This window comes from Syngnathus leptorhynchus, chromosome 8 (assembly GCF_054491065.1).
Source record: "Syngnathus leptorhynchus isolate UIUO chromosome 8, UIUO_Slep, whole genome shotgun sequence".
Taxonomy (NCBI): Eukaryota; Metazoa; Chordata; class Actinopteri; order Syngnathiformes; family Syngnathidae; genus Syngnathus; species Syngnathus leptorhynchus.
In genome coordinates, this window is record NC_141202.1 from 10,391,577 (window position 1) to 10,403,857 (window position 12,281).

General features: G+C 46.1%; 1 protein-coding gene across 4 annotated transcripts; it reads left to right on the forward strand.

Annotated features, from left to right (window-relative positions):
• The first annotated feature begins 226 nt into the window (after positions 1–226).
• On the forward strand, positions 227–12,163 carry ago1 (argonaute RISC component 1). 4 transcript variants are annotated; one of them, XM_085917678.1, is made up of 19 exons: positions 227–395; positions 3,314–3,500; positions 4,446–4,566; positions 4,693–4,874; positions 5,231–5,367; positions 5,474–5,608; positions 5,658–5,778; positions 6,023–6,170; positions 6,250–6,369; positions 6,447–6,569; positions 6,652–6,785; positions 6,930–7,114; positions 7,182–7,341; positions 7,424–7,514; positions 8,549–8,743; positions 8,924–9,058; positions 9,155–9,256; positions 9,338–9,537; positions 9,627–12,163. In XM_085917678.1, exons 1-19 carry the CDS (start codon positions 371–373, stop codon positions 9,733–9,735), a joined length of 2,610 nt encoding a protein of 869 aa, XP_085773804.1. In that variant the 5' UTR covers positions 227–370; the 3' UTR covers positions 9,736–12,163. The 4 variants fall into 4 exon arrangements, with proteins under 4 accessions (XP_085773804.1, XP_085773805.1, XP_085773806.1 ...); XM_085917679.1 differs by having other exon boundaries at positions 5,661–5,778; XM_085917680.1 differs by having other exon boundaries at positions 5,667–5,778.
• Positions 12,164–12,281: the final 118 nt, after the last annotated feature.

The following is a 12,281-nucleotide window of genomic DNA, read 5'->3' on the forward strand; positions in this document are numbered from 1 at the left end:
CCACAACACACCGCTCGAGGCATCCCAGCGCCGCGGACCCTCGGCTCAATCCCGAGGTGGGTTGGTGGGAAGCGACGCCGTAGCGACAAACGGCAGCCGGAGACAAGAGGGGGTCGAACACCGGACCGGCGGGCAGTTATTGCCCCTCTGTTTTTTTTTTTTTTTGGGGGGGGGGGGGAAAGCTCATAACTCATCTGGTGGGGCTTTTTAGGGGAGCAGGGGTAGCTCAGAGCAGGGGGTCCAACACACCGAGGAGGGACGAAGACATCACGGCGAGAGGAGGGGGCTGCCTTCCAACCTGAAGGGGCCGGTGGTTCGGCCACACCACCCTGGATTAGCTAGTTTGTACCCGCGCAGCTAAGTGAATGGGATGGAGCCGGGACCGTCTGGCGCTGGTATGTATATTTTAAAAAAATATTCGTTTAAAAAAAACTATTGGATCAATGTCTGTGGAAGAAAAAGGCAAGCTATGGTCGCCTGGCCCCGGCTAGTTGATTGATAACAACCGCGTGAAGGGAGACACAAGGAAGGAGGGACTCTTAAGGGAATTTCTTCCCATTTATCGCTTCTTAAACGGTGTTGACCATCCGCTGGGGTGGGGGCGGCCCCGGAGGTCGTGGGAATGAAGCCCGCCTTCCACCGGCAGCATCTGGCTGAGCTATGCGAGTAGCCCTGACTGCCCTCCTCTCCCATCATTGACAGTTTTCTGATTCTCACTTAGTATTTGATCTTTAATAATTTCGAGTTCCAGACATATGACTGCATATGTATTATACGGCTTGGTTATAGGTTCATTTATGGGTAGGGAGCCTCTCTAGGGGCCCCACCTCAGTATTTGTGAAGTTGCCTATTGTGTGTGTGTGTGTGTGTGTGTGTGTGTGTGTGTGTGTGTGTATATGTGTGTGTGCGTGTGTGTGTGGAGTATGATGATTCAAAAGCGCATTTGATTATAGTGTTTTAGGTAGTGGTCAATTATTTAGAGAGTTCAAGACAAAAAATCTAATCGGAGCATTATTGGCCGGTAGGTTACATTCTAGTGGCAGTATAGTCAAGTGCAGTCCTTTTTAATTAATTGTGGCAAATGAGAACCCTAAATGTAGATGTTTAATTTTCAGCAATCCAATAGAAATAGAAGTCCAGGTTTACCTTAAAATCAAACTTAAAATCATGACGATTATGTGTTGTGTATTTAAGCAAAACACACAATTATGCCTTATGAAAGTTCACTGGCTCAGTGCACGATGCAATCGTAGAATAGTACAATACTCGGAGGCATATTTTCTTCTGCAGAAAGCAACCTATTACTGCATCCTAGTTTAGCTTGTGTTTTTTTGTGTGTATTTTTATCCTGTGTGTGTTGTACTACTCCCTAGTAGCCATGGTGTGCACACCAGGAGTGACACAATCTCCATTGAATTATCAAAATGCACAAATAGTGTATATGTCTACATTCTATTTTCGTATTTTATCACTGTGTTTTCAAAAACAAAGCAGGACACTGTTTCTTTAATGGATGCTTTATTGTCAAAACATTTCGTTGGTGTTTTGGGGGAGCTTGAATGTATTAATGGCACACATCATTGACGAATGAGGATTTGAGATCTAAGTTTTGAGTCACAAATGTAAATTAAGGCATCTGACCCAGTGTTACGCTGGCCCTTGTCATGATTAGTTTTAAAGTGAACATTTTGTGTAAAATGGACTTGACTTGCTATAAATAGAAATATTTGGCTTTCTGGGTTGTCTTCCCACCTACCAAGTGTGAAATTAAACTACCAAGTAAAGCTTTTGTCTGGTTATTTCTAAAAACATGTCTGTAAGCAAGGCTCTCTGAAATTTTATGGATTGTGATGCAACAGTGTGGCTAATTTGCATAATACCGAGAGCCCTCACGACTATCTCTGCCTGCGAATGAAGATTTTCGGTCAAATCTTCAATTCAGTTTTGGAAATATTGAAAATTGGAAACTTTGTGGCATTTCACTGTGAGTTGGGGTGGTTTATTGGAAGGGTATCATTTGAGGATAAAGAGAAATAAATTTTAGTTTTGTCATAAGCAGACAATCCATGTAAAAGGGATCGCTCTCCTTGCCCACATGCAAGGGCATTACTTTACACACAGACACACACAGACACACACACACACACACACACACACACACACACACGCAATGTGTCATGTAAGTTTTACCTTGAGGAAATCCCTTGGAGCTATTTAAAGAAGGGCCTTTCCAGGTTGGCCTGATGTGGGAACATGCTCCCTACAGGACCCAAGAGGCCAAGGTCTCGGCTCCTCCTCCCATCCAACAGGCGCCCCCAACCTCCCTCACGCACAGGTCTTCTGATATCCATGACAATGCCGTGTTGCTGTGGCGTCTCCATGGTGAGGCTGGGAATGCCGAGGGGGTGTGGCGGGATGGGGAGGCTACACCGTGTTTTCTGAGGGCACTCCCCTCCGTCAAGCCACCCGGTGTTGTTTATACGTCTCAGAGAGAGGAACGGGGCAGCTGGGGTCTTTGTTGTTGACGGTGGCGCGAGTGTGTGTGTGCGTGTGTGTGTGTGTGTGTGTGTGTGTGTAGGGGGGGTTCTCTGGAGAATTGAGGGGGTAAGACACGGGGGCCCCTCGCAAGCAGGAGTTACTGCTAAACCTCCCACCCCAGATGTATTGATACTGACATTGGTTTTCTTTTGGTTCAAGTTTGGTGTTTGGTGGGCAGTCCCCAAATTTGGGCGCTGTGCCCTGCCCACATCCAGTTATGAGAGCTGCACATTTTCACAGTCTTGCCTCACCCATCTGTCTAGTAAAAACAAGATGGCAAAGCAATTGGACCAACTTTCAAAGACAAGGACGCCAGGAAATAACCAAACCACTTGAAAAATCTTTTGGGCATGGATCCTTGACACGTGACAGTAGATATACATAGAACATTTCATATTGCAATGTAAAATTAGGTTTTGGGGCTGAATTTTGGAATGTAGCTAATGAGGGTTAGGGTTAATTGGCAGATTACATTTATTTTTGGGAATGGCTGTTTTTGTGAAATTTTTTGTGGGTCTTCTCGTGATAGACATGCTCACCAAATTCCATTTTGCTTAAAAAACTCGTTGAGGCCTGAAATTTGGAGATGTCTGAAGAAAAATGGCTTTGGGGAATTTGAAGTTCATATTTGAGGAATGCCTGGAAAGGTCCTGCTTAGAGTGTCAGATTTTACTGTGAGTCCTGAATTTTTGTAAAATGAGTTTGGCCCAATAAACATAGTAGCAGTCAAACAAAATCTGACAAATTTGCTTTCTCCCACTAATTTTGTCCTCAGTGCCCATGGGGGTCTTCCCCCCACCCCTGCAGCAGGTGTTCCACGCCCCGCGTCGGCCAGGAATGGGCACCGTGGGCAAGCCCATCAAACTGCTGGCCAACTACTTCGAGGTGGAGATCCCCAAGATGGACGTCTACCACTACGAGGTGGACATTAAACCGGACAAGTGCCCGCGGCGAGTCAACCGGTAGGTCGCAGTGACCACGACAGATGTAGTGTCTGTAAAGCAGCCAATGTCTTCCAACATTGACCTGAAAAAAAAATTGCTTCAGTTCACACACAATTTGAAAACGATCCATTATTTGCTTCTCTTACAGGGGAAGCTATTTGTTTTGGTTTTTTCGGACTCAATGAAATCAATTAAAGGAAAAAAAAAAAAAGAGCTGTCTTGTTTGTGATTTGTCACCTTCGTGCTTTCCGTGGCAGTAAACAAACATGAAAGCAAGAGAGTGGAATCTGCTGACTCTCTTATCTTAAGCTCTCATGACAGTCCTTTTTCATCTCAGCCGTCTTTCTCTGCTTTAGCCACAACAAATGATTTTTCTCACAATGCTAAATTCTGATGATGTGTTTCAAGCCAGGCCTATTTGAACTGTTTCATTACCGACTATAGTATTTAAAATCGGTCAAATGGAGCGCTTACTCAACTTGGAGGAGTTAAATGATTTGAGGTTTGCTCAGTGTGTCTTAATTTCTGCAGAATTTTCAACTCAAGATGACACAAAAAAAAAGTGGCACAAACGTACCCCCGCAAAACTTTGTGTCCATCCTCTAAAAGTCCAGAAAGCCTTTGAGCTTCACTGCCTCTTGACTCAAGGGTTTTGAGATAAAAGCGACCCAGAATCTATCCAAAGATCACGTCCTTTGACCTGCACCCTTCCCCCTTTTGGCGTATTGAAAAATGACCTCCTGCCTCCTCCCACTTTCATTCCTTCTTTTTTGTCTTCTCCTCCCCCCGCCTCCTCCCATGACCATGGCAGCTGCGTCACGCACAATTGATAAATCCGCCATCTCGCGTCACAATGGAGCGCCACGCCACGATCAAGGAGATGGCCTGAACTGACGGAACGTCATGGGTGGCTCGTGTTAACGCTTTTTTTTTTTGTCTGCTTGTTTGATGACCTCCCCGCAGGGAAGTGGTGGAGTACATGGTGCAACACTTCAAGCCACAGCTCTTTGGCGACCGCAAACCCGTGTACGACGGCAAGAAGAACATCTACACGGTGCTGGCGCTGCCCATCGGCAGTGAAAAGGTATTGAATGTGTTGCTAGAACACATCACCACCCAAATTGAGCCCTCCCAAAAAAATTACCATTGCTTGTATATGCTTTGATTTACATTCCAACAGTAGACATTGAGGAAATTCATTTCATTCCAGGTGGATTTCGAAGTTACCATCCCAGGGGAGGGCAAGGACCGAATCTTCAAGGTGTCCATTCGTTGGCTGGCCAAGGTGTCATGGCGCCTGCTGCAGGAGACACTGGTCAGCGGGCGGCTACAGGTGCCCCTCGACTCGGTGCAAGCCCTGGACGTGGCCATGCGTCACTTGGCCTCTATGAGGTATGCGATTATTTTAAGAATCGATTCTGGTGAATTCTTTTTTTCCAGTTGTTATTTTAATTCCAACCTGATAATCAAAACCGACCAACTTGTATTCTATTGTTATTATACGAGGGATGCACTTTAGAGCTTCCAAAAGGGATTTGGAACTCTGGCAGAACTTCCTACACTCCAGGGGGGAAAAAAATGAGTCCTGCCAGTAATTTGGAACTATGAAAAAAATAATGTGTGATGTGCCATGTGTTCCCATGACATAAATTCATGCTGTCATATCTCTCTCGCTTTCTCTCTCTGTCTCTCTCTTTCTCTCACGCTCACACACACGGTTCATTGTTTTTGTCAACACTTCCATTTAGGTACACTCCTGTGGGCCGCTCGTTCTTCTCCCCGCCTGAAGGCTACTACCACCCTCTGGGCGGTGGCCGGGAGGTATGGTTTGGTTTCCACCAGTCGGTGCGGCCCGCCATGTGGAAGATGATGCTCAACATCGATGGTGAGGAGTGATAAGACCCTGACTTAGAAAAGCCCCCCCCCCTCCTATAAAAAAAATAGAATGCTGTGGTCTGGATTCCTCACTAATTTTCTCTGGGTCCCTCCAGTGTCTGCCACCGCCTTCTACAAAGCCCAGCCTGTCATCGAATTCATGTGCGAAGTTCTGGACATCCGCAACATAGACGAGCAGCCCAAAACCCTCACCGATTCGCAACGGGTTCGCTTCACCAAAGAGATCAAAGGTGGGGGATTTTCAACGTCGGCCGATGCAAATAATTCGTAAATATCTAGTAGTGTCAGGTCTCGTATACCCCGCTTCGCCAGGCCTCAAGGTGGAAGTGACCCACTGTGGGCAAATGAAGAGGAAGTACCGTGTATGCAATGTCACCCGACGTCCTGCCAGCCATCAGACGTAAGTGCCATGATGATGATGTTAATGGTGATGATGTCTCACTGCAACCACAATTGTCATTTAAAGAGACGCTGAGGTCATTTTAAGATCATCTTTGTTAGTCATCCACCAAAGGGAGCAAACATGAGGCATACGTGCGTTATTCACCAAGGTCCAAGGAGCTGGATCTAAATTTTGCTTTTTTTTTCTCGAGCCCTCCCGGTACATTGTGTGTCAATAAAAATATGATTTATGTTTCTTCCAGGTTCCCCCTCCAGCTCGAAAGCGGGCAGACCGTAGAATGCACTGTTGCCCAGTACTTCAAGCAGAAGTACAACCTGCAGTTAAAATACCCCCACCTGCCCTGCCTGCAGGTGGGGCAGGAGCAGAAGCATACATATCTGCCCCTTGAGGTGAGTCAAGCCTATCACGTGCTGATGATATCCCCATCATGAGCGGATTTAAAAAACGTCTCCGCTCCAAATGCGGCAGGTATGCAACATCGTGGCGGGCCAAAGATGCATCAAGAAGCTGACGGATAATCAGACATCCACCATGATCAAAGCGACTGCTCGCTCGGCGCCCGATAGGCAGGAAGAGATCAGCCGGCTGGTGAGTCCAACCACTTAGCTGGAATTGCTAACTTCACTTCCGACAGCCAACTGACGTGACTTTTGGTTCTCTTGCAGATGAAGAACGCCAACTTCAACCTCGACCCCTACATCCAGGAATTTGGCATCAAGGTGAAGGACGACATGGCTGAAGTAACGGGCAGAGTGCTTCCAGCCCCGATCTTGCAGTACGGAGGACGGGTAAATATTTTGACCACAACAACCAGGGGCAGGACTTTGAAAACACTCTGGCGAGCATGTTTTGGGTTGTGTCCCGTGACAGAACCGCGCCATAGCCACCCCAAATCAGGGCGTGTGGGACATGCGGGGCAAGCAGTTCTACAACGGCATCGAGATCAAAGTGTGGGCTATCGCCTGCTTTGCCCCGCAGAAGCAATGCAGAGAGGAGGTGCTGAAGTAAGTGCCAAAGTTAGCCTCAGCCTCATTTACACTGCCCATACCTGTCAATGTCCTTCATCATCTTTGACTTTGAAATGATCCCAAACTTTGAGGGATCGTATGAGAAGAGAGGGAAAATGAATGATCATTTTGTCCTCTAAGGAACTTCACGGACCAGTTACGCAAGATCTCCAAGGACGCCGGCATGCCCATCCAGGGCCAGCCGTGCTTCTGCAAGTACGCGCAGGGAGCGGACAGCGTGGAGCCCATGTTCAGACACCTGAAGAACACCTACTCGGGGCTACAGCTCATCATTGTCATCCTGCCCGGCAAAACTCCCGTCTACGGTACGATGGATGATGTCATTGTAACCCGACGTGAACTGTACAATTGATTTCTTGTCTCCACTTTCAGCCGAGGTGAAGCGGGTGGGAGACACCCTGCTGGGCATGGCCACGCAGTGCGTCCAGGTGAAGAACGTGGTCAAGACGTCCCCTCAGACCCTCTCCAACCTTTGCCTCAAGATTAATGTCAAGCTGGGAGGCATCAATAACATCCTGGTGCCGCACCAAAGGTAAAGCTAATTACATTGAAAAACTCCACTATTTGCTGAACTATTTCCTTAATATTTAACTCTTATATGTTCCTTGTTTCAGGTCAGCGGTGTTCCAGCAGCCTGTTATCTTCCTGGGAGCTGATGTGACGCACCCTCCTGCTGGAGACGGCAAGAAACCCTCCATCACTGCCGTAAGTATCAACGGAAAGTGAGCAGGAAGTTGTTACCAGAACGATAGTGACACCCAGTGGCAAATTACAGGTACTGCAGGAAATTAATAAGCGCCATGTCGTGATGTATCAAGTCGAGCATTAGCTTTTCGGCGTGGTATTTTCGTTGCTGAAGTCAACCTTTTGCTACCACTGTGCTAACAGCACCGATACTGATACAAAACACAAAGATGTAATCGGAAAATCATTTGTGGCAATGATCGATCCTTTTGGTGTGATAGTCTCCGATTTTCATGTTTATTGGACATGAAATGCAAAAGTTGTCTGCATAGGAAAAACTGACAAATCTGACATTTAGTGGCATTTATTGTTTGAATCATCGAGGTAATAGGACACATTTGTCATTCACATGTTCCAGTAATGGAAAAATGGGCGGATACCAATAAAAGGTTGCATCTTCTTAAGCCGAAGGGGAACAAAAAACAGGGAACGAGGAAGGTGTCGGTAAGGGGATACAAGGAAGCAAATGTCTCATCACATTGAGTCACGTTGAAAAATTGAGATGACGTCAACCCCTCAGCCGCCGCTGACTTCAGCCGAGCTGCGATTGGTTGCCATGTTGCCTAGTGATAGTGACAGATGCATGGATCACATGTTGGGTTTGGGAGCGTGAGGAGGGAGGAGGAAAAATATTATTTGCACAGAGATCATTGTTCTGGATCAACAATCGGCAAAGTTAAAAAAAAAACAACAACTGTACGCCGCTTCGGACATTTACGTTGAAAAGAGTCCTGCAATATTTCTTGCATTAATTTAGAAGTTTAATTGGTGATCATTACCAGTACATTAATTATAAGTAACAATTTAGAGTAAAATATTGTTTCACTCGTCTACATTTTTTGTATTGTTGTCATGTACATCAGTTACACAAACCTGGTTCATCTTTCTTAAAAAGTCAAAGTGGCCCTTGAGTGCTAGTATTTGCTCCCTTACTTCCCGGCGTTAGCCACCAAGAGGTGCTAATGTGACCAAGCTCTTCTCGTTGGTTCTTATAGGTGGTGGGCAGCATGGACGCCCACCCCAGCCGCTACTGCGCCACCGTACGGGTCCAACGGCCTCGGCAGGAGATCATCGAGGATCTTTCCTACATGGTGCGCGAGCTGCTCATCCAGTTCTACAAGTCCACCCGCTTCAAGCCCACCAGGATCATCTTCTACAGGGACGGCGTTCCAGAAGGCCAACTGCCGCAGGTCGAGCGAGAGAGCGACCACTTAAATCTCAACTTTTGTAAATATGTGTGTAATTGCGCAAGAGAGTTGTAAATATGTGGTGCTGGTGTTTCTGTTTTGGTTAGCAATATATTTCACATGACCTAGTTTTGATGAAATTGAAAAAAAATTATATTAATATTTTGGCATATTTTATTTCAGATTCTCCACTATGAGCTGCTGGCCATCAGGGACGCCTGCATCAAGCTGGAGAAGGACTACCAGCCTGGCATCACCTACATTGTGGTGCAGAAGCGCCATCACACGCGCCTCTTCTGTGCCGACAAGTCTGAAAGAGTGCGTCTTTTTTTTTTTTTTTTTTTTCGGGCCTGACTCCACCATCTTCACCCTTTTCCTATTCATAGTATGGTCTTTCTTGTTTTGTTTTACCAGATCGGAAAAAGCGGGAACATACCCGCTGGCACTACAGTGGACACCAGCATCACTCACCCCTTTGAGTTTGACTTCTACCTGTGTAGCCACGCAGGCATACAGGTAGTTTGATGATTCAGTACAAAACCTTACGGGATTCTACATTTCCTGCAATTTCCTTTGTTGCCTTTTGTCCACATCAAGGGTACGAGCCGGCCGTCGCATTATTATGTCTTGTGGGATGACAATCGTTTCACGGCCGACGAGTTGCAGATCCTCACCTACCAGTTGTGCCATACCTACGTACGCTGCACCCGCTCGGTGTCCATCCCAGCGCCGGCCTACTACGCCCGCCTCGTGGCCTTCCGCGCCCGCTACCATCTTGTGGACAAAGAGCACGACAGGTTGGGAACACGACCGACTCTGATGAAAGACCTTCGTTGACATCTGCCGATATCAAGTACTTATACCACCGTTGTTCTTGTGCTTGCAGCGGGGAGGGCAGCCACGTGTCGGGTCAGAGTAACGGTCGGGATCCCCAGGCGCTAGCTAAAGCTGTCCAGATCCACCACGACACCTTGAGGACCATGTACTTCGCCTGAGCTGCATAGCAAGTCAGCCACCACTTCCCCACACCATGTCCCTTCCGCCCAAGTGGGCTTGCAGCTCCCCACCACTACGACCACCTCATCCTCTTCCCTTATCCCTGTGTGACTGCCCACGACTCATCAACAGCCAGCCCGCCATATCGATCTGATCTTCAAAACATTCTCCAGCCTCATGCACTCAAAAGGTTATGAATATTATTTTTATTATTATTATTATTATTATTATTGCGATTGTTTCTTTGTTTTTACTCGACCGGGACTGTTTTAGTTTTTTTTGTCTGTAATATTGTGTACTACCTTCACACTCGCAAGTAAGTATGCAATAGGGAGGAAAGTAGGCGGTGCACAATGCTGCCTCTTTAACCCAATCCCGATGCCAGTGTTCCAAAATCACAAGGATTGGGTATCCTTTGCTTACTTTCATTGTTTTATCGTTTTTACAAATAATGTTATTCTTCTTGTATTTGATATTTTTCTTTAAAACCCGCCTTGAGCTACTACTTTAGCACTTAGCGTTTAGCATGTAGGTGCCTGCGCGTCTAGGCTGCCATTTTCACTTTTCCTAAGCGGGTGTAGCATATCTTAGAGCCTTTAGAGGGCTTCGCAAAGTATAACAATAGAGGGACCCTCGCGTTGAGCCAGGGGCGGGGAACTTTTTTTGCCTGCCTCTTCCGCAATGGTGGTCCGCAGGTTGCCCACCCCTGGTGTGTCAAAGATACTTGCACCCCGTGCACCTGAACCAGCATCATTAACCAGCCAAAAAAAAGAACAAACAACCAATGGAAAAAGGAGGCACTTCAACAGGGAGCTCGTTTTTTATGATTTTTGTCTGTATGCTCTTTAAAGATTTACAAGGCACTTTTGGTTTTAATTTACTTATTGATTTTTTTTTTTATGACTTCCAAATGGCCTCATCTTTGTACACTAAGTCGCACACTTCTATAGCTATACATGAGCTCTTACCTCACCGCATAGACAGCAGAAGCACACTCTCTCAAGACTATCCCTCTTCAAATGCACTTGTTCCTCAACACTCATCCTTTGTCATCGTCACCTTCATCACCGCGTTTATCGCTTCGCAATCCTTTAGCGCAGTGTTTCCCAAACTTGTCAAAGGCCTTTATTTTGGGTTTTTTTTTCTCACCATGACACCTGCCACAGAGTTACAATAGTGCGGTCCAGTCTGCCAATGTCTGTATTGCTTTCTGACCCCTGTACCAGTAGTTGAATGCATGGAGCAAAACTGATTGACGCCCCCTAGTGTAAGAAAATGTATAGACTCAGTTTGGGAAACCTTGCCTTTTTTTGTCAGTCAATCTCCCTTGGTGCTCCGTGTGCATGGGTGGCACGAATAAGGGAGTTGCGACCACTTATTAATACACCCTGCCTTTTTAAATATGATAATAATGCATGTAACACGTTGTAAAACTGGATTATCTGAGCCACTTTTTTTTGCTGCCTGTTTGCCTCGATTGTGAAGTAGTTACAAAAATCTGCCCCCCCCCCACCACCACATCATTACTTGAGTATTGTGACTCGTCTGTGGAGACCGAAGCCCCTTTCACATTTGTTTACTTTTTGTTAGATGTATTCATTTTCAGTGGCAAAAAAATAAATAAATCTGCAAATGATTTACTTTTTAGTGATTTGGAAAAAAGTAGCACTTTTTCTGCAGGTGCCGCCAATTTTACAGATCTGGTACTACCTGCAAAAATTGAAAATTCTTGCTCCGAAACTGCAGACAGTTATGCGAATTTATCTCGCCTTGGGTTCGAAATGTCGTGTCTTTGTGTGAAAGAGGCTTCGGTCCAAATGCCACCTTGGTCCCCCTCCAAAGGCATTTGTGGGGTTTTCAAATCACATTTATGGACTCGCGTATTGTCCCCCCCCCAAAAAAAAAAGCCTTTGTACGACGTTTTACTGACCCGTCATTGTGTTGAAGGTGATTTGTACATATAAATATATGATATTAACCTGTTATGTATTTTGGCTCACCACTCGCCAGGCCTTGTCACAATTTTTCGGGGGCCAGTACTCTCCCGCCGTCCGTTCCGCCCTCTCCAGATAATAATGATACAAAGTTTCGCGGCAATTCCTTGCACCGCTGAAACCAGATGCAGTTCTCACTCACTGAAGCCACAAAGCACCTTGCAAGAGGGGGCGGCCGGGCAGGCGAGCGAGAGGGCCGGGTGGGTTTGTGGGTTTCGGATTGTATGTACGACAGCCGGCAGCCTCACCATCTGACTAAGCAATATCGAAGCCACTGATCAAGAACAATCCTTGTCATAGCACTTCCCAATAGATTTGGAATGAAAGGACTTGGAAGCGTTATGCTCTTTTGGCTCTCTATGTGATAGTAGTAATGGAAACTCTGTGGGGAGGATTATTTTTTAAGAAGAAAATAAATTTGTTTTTTAAATAATGTCCTGTTATTCTTTGTGCACGCTTGCAGGTCACTTACTTATACACACTAGCACGATATTATGAAGTAAACAAATTTGGGGTGGCTTAATATGATTTTAAATTGGAGGTCAAATTAC

What these genes read in the sequence shown, in the direction of transcription:
- ago1 (XM_085917678.1), top strand. Translation starts at nt 371, where the DNA reads ATGGAGCCGGGACCGTCTGGCGCTG. An exon ending in CGTCACTTGGCCTCTATGAG is followed by an intron (nt 4,875 to 5,230) that starts GTATGCGATTAT and finishes ACTTCCATTTAG; the next exon opens with GTACACTCCTGTGGGCCGCT. An exon ending in CAGAAGGCCAACTGCCGCAG is followed by an intron (nt 8,744 to 8,923) that starts GTCGAGCGAGAG and finishes ATTTTATTTCAG; the next exon opens with ATTCTCCACTATGAGCTGCT.